At 37.6% G+C, this 15,439-nt stretch overlaps 4 protein-coding genes across 4 annotated transcripts; all 4 read right to left on the bottom strand.

The window, feature by feature from the left end:
- Window positions 1-2,760: 2,760 nt before the first annotated feature.
- LOC110746589 (uncharacterized) lies at window positions 2,761-4,062 on the bottom strand. Its single transcript, XM_021946818.2, has 3 exons — window positions 3,807-4,062; window positions 3,501-3,606; window positions 2,761-3,284 (listed from the first exon to the last, which is right to left on the bottom strand). The coding sequence occupies exons 1-3, from the start codon at window positions 3,837-3,839 to the stop codon at window positions 3,121-3,123; spliced, it is 303 nt and encodes a 100-aa protein (XP_021802510.1). The 5' UTR covers window positions 3,840-4,062; the 3' UTR covers window positions 2,761-3,120.
- A 2,084-nt stretch (window positions 4,063-6,146) lies between these two features.
- LOC110746592 (serine/threonine-protein kinase AFC1) lies at window positions 6,147-9,866 on the bottom strand. The gene is made up of 12 exons (XM_021946821.2): window positions 9,521-9,866; window positions 9,075-9,246; window positions 8,775-8,801; window positions 8,510-8,663; window positions 8,381-8,429; window positions 8,148-8,262; window positions 7,835-7,926; window positions 7,299-7,455; window positions 7,153-7,217; window positions 6,929-7,026; window positions 6,747-6,852; window positions 6,147-6,596 (listed from the first exon to the last, which is right to left on the bottom strand). Exons 1-12 carry the CDS (start codon window positions 9,626-9,628, stop codon window positions 6,438-6,440), a joined length of 1,302 nt encoding a protein of 433 aa, XP_021802513.1. The 5' UTR covers window positions 9,629-9,866; the 3' UTR covers window positions 6,147-6,437.
- A 643-nt stretch (window positions 9,867-10,509) lies between these two features.
- On the bottom strand, window positions 10,510-12,669 carry LOC110748039 (Pentatricopeptide repeat (PPR) superfamily protein). Its single transcript, XM_021948080.2, has one exon. It carries the CDS (start codon window positions 12,408-12,410, stop codon window positions 10,890-10,892), a length of 1,521 nt encoding a protein of 506 aa, XP_021803772.2. The 5' UTR covers window positions 12,411-12,669; the 3' UTR covers window positions 10,510-10,889.
- A 427-nt stretch (window positions 12,670-13,096) lies between these two features.
- LOC110746595 (uncharacterized) lies at window positions 13,097-15,066 on the bottom strand. Its single transcript, XM_021946826.2, has 2 exons — window positions 14,607-15,066; window positions 13,097-14,121 (listed from the first exon to the last, which is right to left on the bottom strand). Exons 1-2 carry the CDS (start codon window positions 14,739-14,741, stop codon window positions 13,252-13,254), a joined length of 1,005 nt encoding a protein of 334 aa, XP_021802518.2. The 5' UTR covers window positions 14,742-15,066; the 3' UTR covers window positions 13,097-13,251.
- Between the last annotated feature and the right edge of the window lie 373 nt (window positions 15,067-15,439).

Raw genomic sequence — 15,439 nt, 5'->3', positions numbered from 1 at the left:
TTTATTTTTGGGTTTGTTTTAAGAAAGTGATAGCAATTTTGTAATTTATAGGAAATTCCAAGCCTCTTTGTTAAATGTGTTTTGGATATGTTTCTAAAGTTCATTTCATGTAGGGTTTTCATATAATTTGGGCTCCTATATTGGATATAATAGTGAATCTCCCAAAATTGAAAGACAAAAAAGTTTATATTTCCAATTTGAATAACTATGAACCGAAGAGATATTAGCCCTGATCAAGTTTCCAATTGGAATTTGATTCTTTGAACTTTGGATATAAAAACAAAACAAAAAACAAAAAATGAGGAATTTTTTTAGGTAAAACAGCTTGGCAAATATATTGAGCATGCACTCATTTTACTTTTCCATTTTTTAAAACAAATCATTCCTCCATTTCCACTCCCTCCACTTTCCCCCACCCACAAAACATTTTCTCTTTTAACCTAAACTTACAAACAAAAAAATTCAAAAACTATTATTCCAATAAAATAAATTGAATAAAAATTCATACCCTCGTAGGTGGATGTATCCAATTCTAACTTTTAATGACTATTTTTAAGTGAGTAACTTTTATAGAGTTGATAAATTCTTAATGATTTTTACATGTTTTATAAAGTTATGTGAAAAACATAATAAAATATTGTATGCAAACATATACTCCAACCCAACAACCATTTCATTATTCATACAAATGAAAAACACAGTAATTTACCAGAATTATTACTCGGATTATGGTTCAAGGCACATTTTTCTAGGGGTGGGCATCAAAACCGGAATACCGATACCATCCCGAAACTGTGCCATTCCGTGTCAAACTCGTGCCAAACCGTTTGGTGTTGATGCTTAAACGAGATGAAACTGTGTCATCCCGTTACTGTTTGGCACGACACCGGTATTAGATTTGTGATCCCGTTTGGTGTCATACCGTACCGTACAGTAACTAATTAATATTAAATATTAAAATATTATTTCCAACATTTGAAGCTTGGATGTGGTGAGGCCAGCGAGACCACGCTACTTTTTTTATTCTCTCCGCCAATTTTTTTTTTTTTCTTCTATCTTCTTTTTCTTCCCCCTTCTTTCCTTCTCTCTTTTCTCTATGTTTCTCTCTTCTTATTTTTTTCATTAGCCTTATTTGTTCCCCGTATTTGTTTCTCTATGTTTCTCTCTTCGATGAGCCTAAGCGATCAGCCCAGCGTCAAAATCAAAGCGTGGAAATCTTAGATCTTGGTGGTCGTAATCTACTTGGTTTTGGTGTGGATGGTGCGCATGTGGAGTCGCGGTCGTCATCGTCGTGGTGGGGAGGCCACCAGGAGCAAAGCCGGGGTTGCTGAGCCGGCAGCAGAGACGAGATCCCAATCCTACCACCGCATTCGGCTGCTGCTTCATCTGCATATTTGACCTTACCATTCATTCAAATGGGTTTCTTTCTCGGATAACTGATGAGAAGAAAAAAAAGAAATTAAAAAAGAGAAGAAAAAAATAAGAAGAGAGAAACACAGAGAAAAAGATCTTGGTTTCTTTTTAGCCTAAGGTGAACGGTATCAGTTTTGATACCGAACCATACCGGTCCCGATTGGGGCCGGTATGGTTTGAACGTGTTTTGAAAATCCCCCATCCCGTGTCATACCGTCCCGATTCTCCTATTCGGGATTGACACCGGGATGACCTCCATCCCGTGTCATCCCGTACCGTGCCCACCCCTACATTTTTCCCTCTACAATAAAGTAGCACATACACATAGGGGCCCTAGAGCTAAACTCAATATAATAAAATATTGATATGTTTTGTTATGCAAGCATAAGGAAAAGAAAAAGATTCAAGATTTTTTACTGGTCTGAAGGAAGTAGATGAGAGATGGGATACCAAAGTGGAGCCCAACCTTTTTTATTTGTTTTTTATTTAGAGAAAACGAAATTCATTCCAACCTTTTTTATGTTTCTCTCATTACAATCTTGGAGCAGTGGGCCTGCTCTCCACTCAATAGCACTAGTAAGACCCACTGCTGACCTTGCACTAAATCAGGTACGCAATGCTATTATTGATAAATTCAGAGAAACGGCCCAGTGACCCATTACTAGCAACACAAATATTATACATAACTTAACAATCTACAAAACCCAGTAGGAATGAAGTTTTATCACAAAAGGCCTCGATAGTATTAGTAGTGAGATCATTCATTATATATGCGAGAAACATAAACCACAGAGGCCCACTGGAAATGAAAGAGAACCTCCACACAGTCTTCATAAAGAAAACCCAAAAAAGACATATTTGATAAGTGGAGCCCAACCTTGAAGAGAAGAGAGTGTGCTTCTCACTGTTCGCTGCTTGAATTGGAGACGTTTTTTCTGTCTCTTTAGTTTCTTAATTCACTCATAAAGTCTGGTATAAATTAGCAAGACTTTTGGTAATAAGAATTCGCTTTAAAAGTATTGAAAAATCATTTATTTAACCAAGTTATCAAAAATCATTAACTTTTTGAATACCGCAAAACTTTTAAATATTTTTTAAAAATCATAATTAAATACCACTAAACTTTTAAAAATTATTTAAAAATCACAATTAAATACCTTCACACTTTTAATTCATTAAGAGTCATTGAAACGTTTAAAAGTGTGGTGTATTTTAAACGTTAATGTCACTCTCTCTCTCTCCACCGAACAAAAACGAAGGGAGCGACAAATCCAAATGACCCACACACAAAATTATTGGGAGAAAATAGACCAAACATAACGTATAAAAAAATATACACACACGAGAGAATTAATTATAAAGATAAATAAATAAACGCTGGACAAGTAAATTTACAAAACAGTCCAAAGCGTCGCACAAGGGAGGCCAACGAAGCACAGCGGGCTCTGCCACGTGTACACCACGTGTACGCCAACCCACCCCAGCCACCCAAGGAACCAAACAGGTTTCCAAATCACACTTCCCAACTACTATTGATGACTGCTGGACGACGTCGTATCTGCCGTCAGTATTACATGTCGTTATTTGCTGTTGTTTTTTTTTGGGCGGCCTTTACGCTGATGTTTACATAGAGAGGAATAGGTATTGGCTAGCAATTAAAGCCAAAAGGGCCATCTTATCGGTCCTTGTCTTGAATGAAAAATCAAACTACTTCTCATCATCATCGTCGTCGGAGCTGTCTTTTTGAGAAAGATCGAAAAGCATCTTCTCGATCCTTTGCTTTGTGATCTCCGTCTCAGAGGCTCTAGCTTCCCTGTTCTTTGTGTATGCCTCAAAGAACTCCTTGTTCTCCTTCTCCAACTCCTTCCACACTGCAATTATATAGATTATTTAATCACCCAGAATCTATAATAATACCATGCAAACACTTAATTCTAAGTGTAACATGCATTTTGTGTGTACATAGAGAGTTGTAACAGTAAACTCTGCACCTGAGGCCTTGTGTTCGAGTCTCTTATATCGCTTCTCGGGAAAAAAAGTGTATATACATAGAGAGGGAAGAGGGAATTAATCTGGGTTGGACTGACCTGTGGAGGTAATGATGGGTTTGATGTTTGCATGCTTAGAGAGGGCTTCCATGCACTCTTCTTTGCTCATGTTGAATATGATGCACTCCTCGATTAAATGGTGCACCTGATTAATCATTATAATCATGCATGTCACCACCATTTGATTTTCATCATCAAAAACTCTCAAACAGAAAAAACTAAGTGTGTGATCGTATACCAAATCAAATATATAAAGATGGAGATGATGATGATCAAAAAAAGTAGAAGAACATTCATAAAAAATTGTAGCTTATATTTCCAATATAGAAGTAAAACAAGCTTTACCATGTGGATGTATGAAGCAGAAGAATCACCCATCTTCTTGTAGTATTTGTCTGTGTTATATAACACCTAATATCGCAGAAGGAGGCTGGCTAGCTCAACTTGTTGCAGAAAGAAGGGGGAGAGTGAGAGGCAAGCAGATGCTAGATCATAAGAAAACGCAAGAGTTGGGATCAAGAAAGCCAAAGATGTTGAAACGACTGATAGGTTAAAATAAGAGGAAATCATGAGGAGGGATGGACGATAAATTGTATATTTTTATATGGAAAGTAAAATCAATAAATAAAAAAAAGTGCAGGTGAGTCTTGTGATGTCATAAGGTGGTGTGGGGGCTCCAATGCCCACGTGGGAGGAGCACGATGATTGGTGGAGAGGGGATGAGAGGAGATTCTACAAGCAGCCTTAGTTTGTCTCTTATACGTGGGCACTGACCCAGTGTCCACGTGACACGTGGGGCCCCTCACCTTCCTACACATGTTAGCTAGTAGGTTTTCATATGCCCGAGTTCTGACTAGGTATATCAAACCCATGCATCATTGCGCCGCCCACACTCCTGCTGCAGCACAAACTTTGGCCCAGTTTCTACCGACCTAGCCCATAATCTCAATATCCTCTCTCCCAAGTTCTAACTTAGCAACTTTATACTGGAAGAGAGCTCAAGTTCGAATTACTGTTATCGAATAAAAGTCGAACTCAATGCTAATGTATGTATTGACATATATCATAACGGTGGATTTGACTATTGATCATGTTAATTTACAATATAATAAGAAAATCTTAACGTGATCAATGATTTAGATTCATAATTCTAGCATAAGTAGTTTACATCGAAACGACTCTTGTATTATAATTTTATAGAAATTACTGATAGAATGTATAGTCCAGAGCAGAAGAGCTTTGTGAATATATATTTACTACTACTAGTAATGAGGGTATTTCAATAGGTGCCTTTTGTATTCTTTTGCCTTTTATTTGTATTTTTGTATTCAGCCAGTTTTGTTGGCATGGGAGCTTTTCTGATGTATGGGATGGGAGGCATGTGATTTGTACAAATTTTTATTCACTCAGGGGAGAAAATATATATGATATGACCCATATGGATTTGCTATTTTCACGTGGAAACTAGCTAAGTATTATTTTTTTCCCCATACAGATGATATTTTTATATTAGTTTAATAATTAATCATGACCTAACACTTTTAGTGTTAAAACTGTTGCTTTCACCTTTCACTGACCTATAATTGTGGTTCCATTTACGTGTATTAAGACAAAGGCTTCCAACTAGATAATGTTTGCCCATCCAGAGTACTAAAATTGGCTTCTTGACCAATCACCTAAGGCTAGCTAGATATTTTGCTATATATCTTAGTTTTTCACTAGATGATACAAGGATGGAATTTCCAGAATTTACCACTGCCATGTTGCATCTTTGTGGGAGGTGTAAATTCGGGGATGTCAAGCCATTTTTACATCTCCTTTATACCTCTAGAAGATGTAAATGTATTTTTTGCTCCAATTAGGTGAATGTATATCCGGAGATGTAAACAACAATATAATGAAAACAAATTCATTATGCACACGGTATATAATTCTCTTTTGCTTCATAGTAAATCAAAACATACCCTCTAAGAAAAGAGAGGATGTCTGTTCTGGAAAAAGAATGATTAGCATAAAGCATTGATAGAGCTTGGGTGAAAAATCCTCCTTCGTTCCTGACACTGTAATTGATCATCCTTAGTCGCTTAGCACGGGCTTTCCTTTTTTTATACTCTTCGTCTTTTTTATTGAGAGATCTCGAAAATAAACTTATTTGAAGAATACATCGTGAAAGATGCATGTCAAACGGCTTTGTCACATGATTGCATTGTGGACTTTAATCTTCGACGCCAGCTTAGAATTTCAGCAAAACCAAATTTATAGTATAATATCGGTTAGTGCAATTACAGCTCGAGATGATAATGACATGGTCTGCTCTGCTGTTGGTTCACGGTTTGTTACTTTCAACAACTCTGTTGGTGCCTTCAATATCAAATGCTCATCTGCTTTAAAAGTCTAAACAAACAAAGATTAGCAATAGTTTAATCAGCATGCATTTTCTTAAACTTCAAACAACTGGCCAGACTAAAATAAAACAGGAGGCCTTAAGTGGAGTTATAGAAGCAAACCCCTTTGAAATTAAACCTTATGAGCTGGCTAGTAAACTAGAAAATATACATCGGTAAATTCAGTCCCTGACCGCTCACCCCATCTCATTGGTTTTCACCATAGGTTATTTAAGGCTAACCAGAGAATCCCACTTCGCCTATTGATGTATTTGTAGTTGGGTAAGAGAAGAATGGCATATGGAGCAAAACACAGAAACAACATTTTAATGTCATATTTATGTTTATGGTCACGCATTTTCTCAGTGAAAATCATAAAAACAAACCAGAAGCTATGGCTATAAAAGAAGACAACCAGTATAAGACATTGATGGGCAGGTAAGGGGAGGAGGGGTGGGGTAAGCTTTACTATACAGAAACAATCGTACAATCAAAAACCCACATCTGTATTTCGACTCGTTTCACTCATTTTATATCTTTCAGGCTTTCTAATAGCGCATGCGCATGACTGATATAGATGAGGATCGTTGATTTACAAGGGGTAGCCACCCCTTCTCATATCTCTAGTGAAAAAGGGATGTCTTAGAGCTTCCCTTGCCTTGAGACGCTCCGCTGGCTCGTATCTTAGGAGCCCTTGCAAGAGTTCAATCAAATCTCCAGCAGAATGGTCCACATGCTGCATTATTAGGTTCTGCAATGGATGGTTCAAAATAACAGTAAAGTAAGTCTGCAAGCACTTGATTAAAAATCCAAGGACAGATTAAATTTGTATTGTATATGCGTAGGGTGTTACATTATTGGCATAAATAAGATAGCAACTTTTTAAGTTCTGAATCATTACCGGTAACCGGGGCAATTTGCAAACTGCCCTCATGCTTTCTCTAGAAGTTGCTCCATCAGGCCAATCCAGTCGTGCTCCCCTTCTAAAATATTTGTCAGCACGACGACTGCAAAAATTGGGCACAATATAAGAGCTCCATGCCAAATACAAAACGAAGGGATTAAGCACAGTAAGAGTCTTACTCAGCTCTGAGCACCATATGCTGTGGTAGTGGCCCCAAAACCCTCTCCATCATGGCAAGATGCTCCAAGTTCTCATGCGTTTGAAATAGGGCCTCACCCTGTTGAAAAACAATACAAATGTCAGCAAAATATTATGCACCCCCTACGCAACGCAAATTCAATTGTAACTTTAAGTGAAAATGACTCAATTTTAGATGGGTCCATATAAACTCAATGGTACTTACAGAGCAAAGTTCAACAAGTATGCAACCCACACTCCAGATATCACAAGGATAGTTCCATCCAAGACCTACATATAACATCAGATGACTGTTATCTAAAATGCAAGCAAACCCAAGATGTCACTTCAGTAGCCTAGAATTGTATTTACCCAAAATAACCTCCGGTGCACGATAATGGCGTGTTGACACCACATAGCTGTGATCCTGATGTTCAAATGTTGTACTCCCAAAATCAATGAGCTTAATGGCACTTGACTTGGGCAGATTCTTGAAATAGGAACCCTCTTTAGTCGACCGTGATAGAAACTTGATTCCAGTTAAGAAAAGAAAAGGGTGAAGTGTCAGGACTTTGAGCTTTACTAATTACCTCAATAAAAAAACACAAGATCTGAAGATGGCTTAAGTAAAAAATTGAAACCTAAACTGATGCTGTACCAAATTGCTGGACATCTTAGACTAAGTCTAAAAATTAAGAACTGCGGAATGAAACAGAAAATGCTGTTGCAAATCCGTGCATGAGGGATACATTAGACTATAATGAGGCACAAAATAATCAAACACATTACAAAACCCACAACATTGTTGAATCAGATAACCCATATGCACTCTCCAAGGTCTGCTTGAGTGTGTATGCACAAACACATAAGATGCTAAGAGACCAAAAGCATGGTTTAGTAAACAATACCTTATAGTCTGGCACTTTGATGTAGTCAGATGAAACAAGCAGAATATTTTCTGGCTTCAGATCAGTATGTATAAGGCGTAAATCATGCATAACTGCAAAGATAAACCAGCAGACAAGTCAAAAAGCAGGGAATTAACTGCCATTATTATCATCAACTACATGCTATACATACAATAATTATGTTCTCCTTATAATATTGGAGATGGAAATAAATATCATGCCAAGAAGGCCAGAATTCAGCTTTACGCTTAAAACAGTTTGAGCATCAAGTTGAATGAATTTAGATAAAATGGTGCAAGAATTGTCCACACACATGCTACAGACTCCAAAAGTTGTCTGCCAAGCTCCCGAACAAGATCAATGGGAAATGAACGGTAGCTGTTTTTGCGAAGAAAATCGTATAAGCTAGGTCCAAGCTTCTCAAATACCTGTTGAAACCATTTAAATCCATCCGCAAGTTTTTTTAACTCACAGAAAATTCAGGCATGAAGGAACATATATTGCCCCTCTAAACTAATTAAATCAGAAGTACCAATAAATACTTACAATACAAATATGATTACGATAGTCAAACCAATTCCGTATTTGCACACAACTGCAAAGAATAAAACCACTTATACCAACATCGCAAACTTCTACCACCAATGAGAGAGACAGAAAATAAAGTATCCTTACCGAGTGCCACCAATATCATGCCTTCCAAGCCTTTGTAGGACATCAATTTCAATCATCGCAGCTTCACGATACTTATGTATGGAGCGGACAATTTTGATTGCCACAACTTCTTTCTTTTCATTGTCAATACACTCCAACACTTGCCCAAAAGTTCCTAGAAAAGTCATAGCCAAGATATTAAAATAATTCTGAGGAGTTGAAAAGAGATATGTACCCCTTCTAGCTGAAGGTGAACTTTATTCCCAAAAAAAGCAAGAATACCAACCCTCTCCCATTTTGCTGAGAATTCTGTCTGCAAGTATGATAAGCAAAAGGTATCAATTAGTGAACAAATAATAAGCATAAATGATAACAAAGAGTCAATCCATAAATAATGAACATAAAAATTGAATACCAAGATCTAATGCATAATTCTATACCGAACATAAATAATTAACATTACCAAATAACCACACATAGTTGCAAATATGAATGAATTAAGAGCCAAACAATCATGTCCATCCAAATCTGAACACGATGTACCTACTTACATAGAACAAGAGCTGCAATGGTTAGAGAAACTTACATCGAGGGGTTAAATTTTCTCCAATTCCGAACACGTAATGACCATCTTTATCATCAGGTCTCCACGGAGGGGAAGCATTGCGTGGCAACCCACCATAAAACATAGACGTATAGGTGTAATTGGGGATTGGCCCATTCCCAAACTCCTGCCCGCAGTAAATTGCTGGGAATAGCTGCATAACATATAAAGCATAATCAAATAATCAAATTACACATACATGTATATAATTCAAGAATAACGTTTTATTCTGTCCCTAAAGCGCAAAAATTCAAGAAATCGTCAAGATTGAGACTTTCTACAAATCTGTTCTGAACAATGAAACTTATGAATAAAAAAAAGCTGTTGACCATGAGAATTCAAAAAATTACAGAAAAAACAAAAAGTTTGGGAAATTGACCAGGGATTGTAAGTAGATAACAAAATTTGGAAAACTAAGAGAGACGAACCTCAGGAGGAGGAAGAGGAGGGGGCATGTCCCATGCTAATCGAGGCCTCTTTCTGGGCCGCTTATCCATATTCTTGTGCGGAAACTCCATTATCCTCTGTGTCTCCATTCTTCCCCTAATTTTTGTTTTGCTCTTTAAACAAAAAAGATTCTCTCCAGAGCGATCGAAAATTCCAACGAATCAGAAATTCAGGACCTAATTAGGGTTCTGAGAATTGAAAGGATGAAAATTGAGATAGGATTTTGGGGGAAATTGATAAGGGGATTTTTGTTGAGCTCTGAAACCCTAATCTTGGATCTGAAGCTCTAAACCATGGACGGGAATTAACCCTGGTTAACTGGGAATGATTCCATGACGCTGCGATTTCTAACTATGGGTTTGAAAAAGTGGGTCCCACAGATTTTTTATTGCTGAGGCGCGTGCGGGGACCGCCCGACCGGTTATATGTTAATGTAGTGTGTCGTGCGCGCCTTCCCGCTGCGTTCAGATGACAGGTGTTGATTTGCGGACCCGTGAGAGGCCACGCGCATATTCGCTTTTTATTATTGTTGGGCTTTTTTTTATATTGAAAATAGGCCCAAATGTTTTGTCCTTTTGATTTTTTTTCTTTTTTGAGCGGATTGCTCTTTTGAATTTTGATCTTTCAAATTTCCCTTGTTTTTTTTATAATAAAAAAAAATTGCAAAAGGGAAAACAAAATATCAAACCAGTAAAATGAGATATGGATTTTAATGAGTCATTTGGATATTGAGTGTAAGGCAATGCAACTAATAAATCTTTATGCTATTAAATAATTTCAATGATCTTAGATTTTGAGATGAAAATCAGTAATTAAAAGTCTTTGTAATCACCTATGTGTACAAATGTTCGAAATTCACAGACACCCAATGAATATTTATGTAAACTCCACTCCCCCAATTGCTCGTACTTGTAGTAAAAAAATAGTCTTTGTACTCAACTCTTTTGATTATATCATTTGTGAAAGAGTTTAGGTTTACAATTACAATTTGAATAAATAGTAGCTCATTTATTTTTCTTTTAACATATCATGCCCACCACTAATGTGAAAAACATGTTAACATCTATAATTTCTCCATATTATGGCTGCTGATGCATTTAGCCAGGGGAACATAATTAGCTGATGTAAAAGCACAACAAACAGACCAAAAATCAAAACTTGAACCAATCTGTTGTTTCATTGCAAGAACTTTGAGGCCTTGTAATTGATTGAGCATCTCCTTTCCCAGATTATTTTTTCCAAGTTCATTCTACTTGCTTCACTGGGGCCTTGAAAGTTGGTCTCCCGCATCTCAAGGCTGGCTCCAGCTACATATAGAGATCATCAATGGCATTTTCTCCTTGTCTGGATTTATTCTCCCTTAAAATCTCTATACAGAATTTTCAATACAGATAACATTTCACTCGCTTGGTGATGGTTCTTATCCCCAGTAACAAATACATGAACTCTGTTCCTGATTTCTATCCAACTGCAACCCGGAACCCTCTTCAACCCTTTTTCTTTCATTTCTCTCCTTATTGTTGCCACACTCTGCCATCTGCCAGCTGCAGAATGTGCATTGGACAACATTACATATGATGACACATCTTCAGGATCCAAAGCCAATATTTTCCTAGCTGCAAACTCCCCTAATACCATATTTGAGTGGATTTGGCAGCCACCAAGCAATGCCTTCCAAAACCCAATACCTGGTTCAAAAGGCAAATTGCTGATAAACTCCTCAGCTTCTCCGAAACATCCGGACCGGGAGAGTAAATCAACCATACAAGCATAGTGCTCAGGCTTCAGAATGCTGGGGTCTTCAATTCTTGCCTGATTGAAATAACAATAACCCTGGTCAACAAGACCAGCATGGTTGCAAGCCCACAATAAGCCAAGAAGTGTTACACTATTGGGTTTGCAACTTGACAACCTCATCCTTTCAAAAAAGCTTATTGCTTCTTCTCCTTTACCATTTTGAGCATAGCCACATATCACAGCATTCCAAGAAACAATGTTTCTTTCTTCAATTTTGTTGAAAACCAAGAGACTATCTTCCATGCTACCACATTTTGCATAAAAGCTTATTAGTGAATTGCCAATAAACACATCAAGCTTACCCAAGAATTTGACAGCACAGGCATGAAAACTTCTGCCCATTCCTAGTGCTGCTATATTGGCAGCTGCAATGATAGCACAAGGAAAAGTAGAATGGTTAGGTACCAACCCATTTCTAAGCATCTCAATGAATAGATTGACAGCCTCTTCATTGTGGCCTGTTTGGCTATACCCTCCAATCATTGCATTCCATGAAACAACATTCCTCTCTGGCATCACTTGGAAAAGCTTCAAAGCTTCTTCAAGCTTCTCCTTTTTCAGGTATGCATATATCAATGTGGTGTAAGAAACTACATTGGGCTTCTGGGTATCTTCAAAAGCTCTTTTAGCATCCTGGGTAATGCTCAACTTGGCATAAAGATCTAACATTGCACTTCCCACAAAGACGTTCGAATGCAAACCTATCTTTGTTGCACATGCATGAAGTTGCTTGCCTATGTTTAGGTCTCCAAGTGCAGTTGACGAGTGAATGACAGTGCCAAATGTAAATTCGTTGGGTCTGACATTCAAAAGAAGCATTCTTGAAAAGAGATAAATAGCTTCTTCATGATGGTGCTGCCGAGCAAAGCTGCCTATTATTGATGTGGCCGATACCACGCTCAAGTCAGGCGTTTCGTCGAACAACTGGCGTGCATGGAAGAATGCATCCGAGGTACCAAGTTGAAGGGCATGGGCATGAGCTTTCTGGGTTTCAGTAAGAAGGGCACCAGCCCAAGTCTGAGCTTTCCTTTGTAGGAAAAGAAAGAGAGGAGGCCTACATGGTATGGTTTTCATGTGTTTGTGTTTGGGTGGGTACTTTTGGGGATCAAATAGCCATGCGTAAAAGGCATATTGGGTTAGCCCAAGAAATGCAACTTCAAGTGTTTGAACGCTTTAGGTTTTTAAATTTTTTTTTTTTAAACAATGGGGGTTAAATGCAAATTTTGGCCCAATTGTGGTGAAGCAACAATTAAATACATGAAGTGATAATGGGGGTTAACTGCAATTCTTGGTCAAAACCAAATCAACCCGGTAATTACGATTTGGATTAGTCAATTTAGTCGGTTCAGTCGGATTGATGCACACCCTTATATAAATTTTCATTTTAGGATAGATTCTTGTGTCCTGATGTATGCGTCAACACACTCAATCAGGTTGGGTCATTGTTGTGAGACTGGGCAAGACTAAAATATTTGTGTCCTGCTATTGTGTGAGTGTAGTCGAATAATCCATGTGATTTGACAGGCGGACCAAGAATTTCTCCTCTCTAACTGGTTAGGCACAAATTAAAATATAGAAAAATTTAAAAAAACAAAACAAAACGAAATGCTTTTCCTTCAAGAGAGCAAATGTTTTAGGCTTGGTGTGTTCCTCGAGTTTGATTGCCAATTGGAGAAAATTTACTTTTCATAATGAGGTCTCATTAAGTAGAATTTCAAGGATTAACAGACCAACTATGAAATCCTAATCAAGTCCAAAAGCTACATAGTTATGATTTTATTCAGAAATCAAGATTGGATTTACACCCATCACCAAAGCCACAATTTTATTCATAAACCAAAGTTATCATTTACACCAGTCACCAAAGTCTATGTATACTTACTGTTAAACAACAGAAAAAGGATCTAACCCTCAATCAGAACCTTCTTCGTTTACCAGTGGCAATCTGATACTGAATGGCATCTGTATTGTTTCCAACATGCAGTTGCAGGCCATTGTTCAAACAAGCAGAACCACGTGCAAAGTTCAACACAGAAGAAGATGGTATCTGAGAAAAGCCAGGTGAACTCTCAAGGAATGAAGCAGAACCACTAGATGAACTCTGTGTTGGGCAAATAGAATCGACTACTTCTAATCTCTGCTCTATTAATGAGCCACAATGATCACCTCCATAGATGAGAGTGGGTGGATTTTTCCACTTGGGAAGAGGTGCAACAAGAAGTGTTTGAAGTAAAGGACCAGTATCCATGACAGCCTGCATCAGTCTTCCTTTCTTGGGCAATGGTCTCACTCTAGCAATGTTATCAATTAGAACAGAAGCACAATCAAACTTGGAGCCACATTCTTGAGCAACAGGCCTTTTTGGCAGAGCCAAGTTACTTGAATCAGCAAAGTTTGCATTAGGCAGGCCTTGGAAAGAGATAGAACCCAAGTTGTAGTTTGTGGGATATGAACCATAAACTTGGAAATTGTATGTTTGGGGAAGAGCTTCTGATTCTTTGAGCATTGATGAATTTGTGGTTTTTTGGGGAATTGGGTTTTCATTATTGGGTTGTGATGAGAGGATATGAGTGGTTTGATCAGCAGGTATGGATGGCAATAACTCATTCATTAGCTTTTGCAACTGGTTTCTTGCTTCATCTCTTTCTTGGCAAGCAGCCTTCAAGAGTTCAAATAACTGCTTTATGATCTCCTCATTTTTGCTTACCTCCTCTTTTGCCATCATCTTTGCTGATTCTAGTTCAAAATTGGTGCAGAGAAGCTTGTGTTTCAGTTCATCAACACTCTGTCAGAGAACAAAGATCCCAAATAAGCATGCAACAGAAGTGCAAATGAAAATCATTAACCATGATCATTTACTCCAAATGTTCATTTTATGAATCATTGAAAATTATACAAAACAGGCCTTCACTTTATTTGGCAGATGCATAAATACACTGACATGAAGTGTTTCAAGAGCAACAAGAATAATAATTCATATCCTTTATTGCTCTCAGAAATATTGCTGTATTTTCTGTATGATATAATTAATCTTCCACACTACAAATGCATCAAATTGTACAGCCAGTTGGAGAAAACTTTTAAACTAAATCTGACTTTCTGCCAAAAGCACCAAGATAAACTGAACATAAATCTAGACCAACCCCCTTATGGAGGCTCCAGCCAAATTCTTGCCATAAAACATGAAAAGCCAGTAAATATTGTTGTAAACAACAAATGAAAATGCATAGATGCACCAATTCTAATACATTGAAATGAAAAACCACTCACCTCTTGATCACTCCAAATGTAAACCATTCTCTCTCTCTCTCTCCCAAATACACACAAATGACAGAAGCAATGTGTAAGTTGAAGGCCTAGCCGGCTTGCAGAACAATTAAATTGAAGAGGGATAAGCAGAGACATAAAAAGGGGGGGGGGGGGGGGGGGGGAAATGAAGGTGTGCAGACCTCTAGCAAGCTTCCATAAACGTAATCATTGATGGTGGGATGAGTATAAGGTATGTCTGAAACCTTCTTAAAACTACTAATAAAATTTACAGTAGACTGCACATTATAATAACTCGCGTCCCTGTTGTATCACTAAATAAACTCTCCAAAAATGGCCTCCGTGGTTAAAGGGATTCTGTCGGATCCCAAACATAACTCTCTCAATCTCTCATTGTCAATCAAATATATGGTTTGCTCTTCTAATTTCTAATTTGCCTACTGTGTGCTAATGAACCTTGATTAGTGGTAACTTGAAGGAAACTAAGGGCTCGTTTGGGAGTGTAATTTTCAAAGCTTGGTAGGGTTTCGTGTGAAAACACGAAAAACCTTAGTTGTGTCAAGTAACTCTTATGATTTGTTTACTTATCAGTAATGTATGGAAATCAATTTGATTCCTTCTTCCCTTGTGTTTACTAACACATGGGTATTGGAATGATTCCAATTCCATATTTCTCATGTGTTTACTTACACATGCATGATAAAAAATTATGGGTGTTCAAATAGTTGATCCGATTCCAATTCCGCTTATTCCCAAATTCTTAAACTTCCCCAATTCGTGACTTCCCCATTCCTTGTTAATGTAAAAAGAAGAAATACACAGATCATTTCACAGAC

Source organism: Prunus avium, chromosome 6 (assembly GCF_965620075.1).
Source record: "Prunus avium chromosome 6, drPruAviu1.hap1.1, whole genome shotgun sequence".
Taxonomy (NCBI): Eukaryota; Viridiplantae; Streptophyta; class Magnoliopsida; order Rosales; family Rosaceae; genus Prunus; species Prunus avium.
This window is presented reverse-complemented; position numbering and strand designations above follow the sequence as displayed.

Bases quoted from the DNA above. Each gene is read 5' to 3' on its own strand.
- LOC110746589 (XM_021946818.2), bottom strand. From the start codon at position 3,839: ATGGGTGATTCTTCTGCTTCATACATCCACATG. The intron at 3,607-3,806 runs GTAAAGCTTGTT...ATGATTAATCAG, and splicing joins CTGCTTCATACATCCACATG to GTGCACCATTTAATCGAGGA. The intron at 3,285-3,500 runs GTCAGTCCAACC...ATATAATTGCAG, and splicing joins ACCCATCATTACCTCCACAG to TGTGGAAGGAGTTGGAGAAG.
- LOC110746592 (XM_021946821.2), bottom strand. From the start codon at position 9,628: ATGGAGACACAGAGGATAATGGAGTTTCCGCACAAGAATATGGATAAG. The intron at 9,247-9,520 runs GTTCGTCTCTCT...TATGTTATGCAG, and splicing joins CTCCTCTTCCTCCTCCTGAG to CTATTCCCAGCAATTTACTG. The intron at 8,802-9,074 runs GTAAGTTTCTCT...TCATACTTGCAG, and splicing joins AGAAAATTTAACCCCTCGAT to ACAGAATTCTCAGCAAAATG.
- LOC110748039 (XM_021948080.2), bottom strand. From the start codon at position 12,410: ATGAAAACCATACCATGTAGGCCTCCTCTCTTTCTTTTCCTACAAAGG.
- LOC110746595 (XM_021946826.2), bottom strand. From the start codon at position 14,741: ATGTCTCTGCTTATCCCTCTTCAATTTAATTGTTCTGCAAGCCGGCTA. The intron at 14,122-14,606 runs GTGAGTGGTTTT...GTTCTCTGACAG, and splicing joins ACATTTGGAGTGATCAAGAG to AGTGTTGATGAACTGAAACA.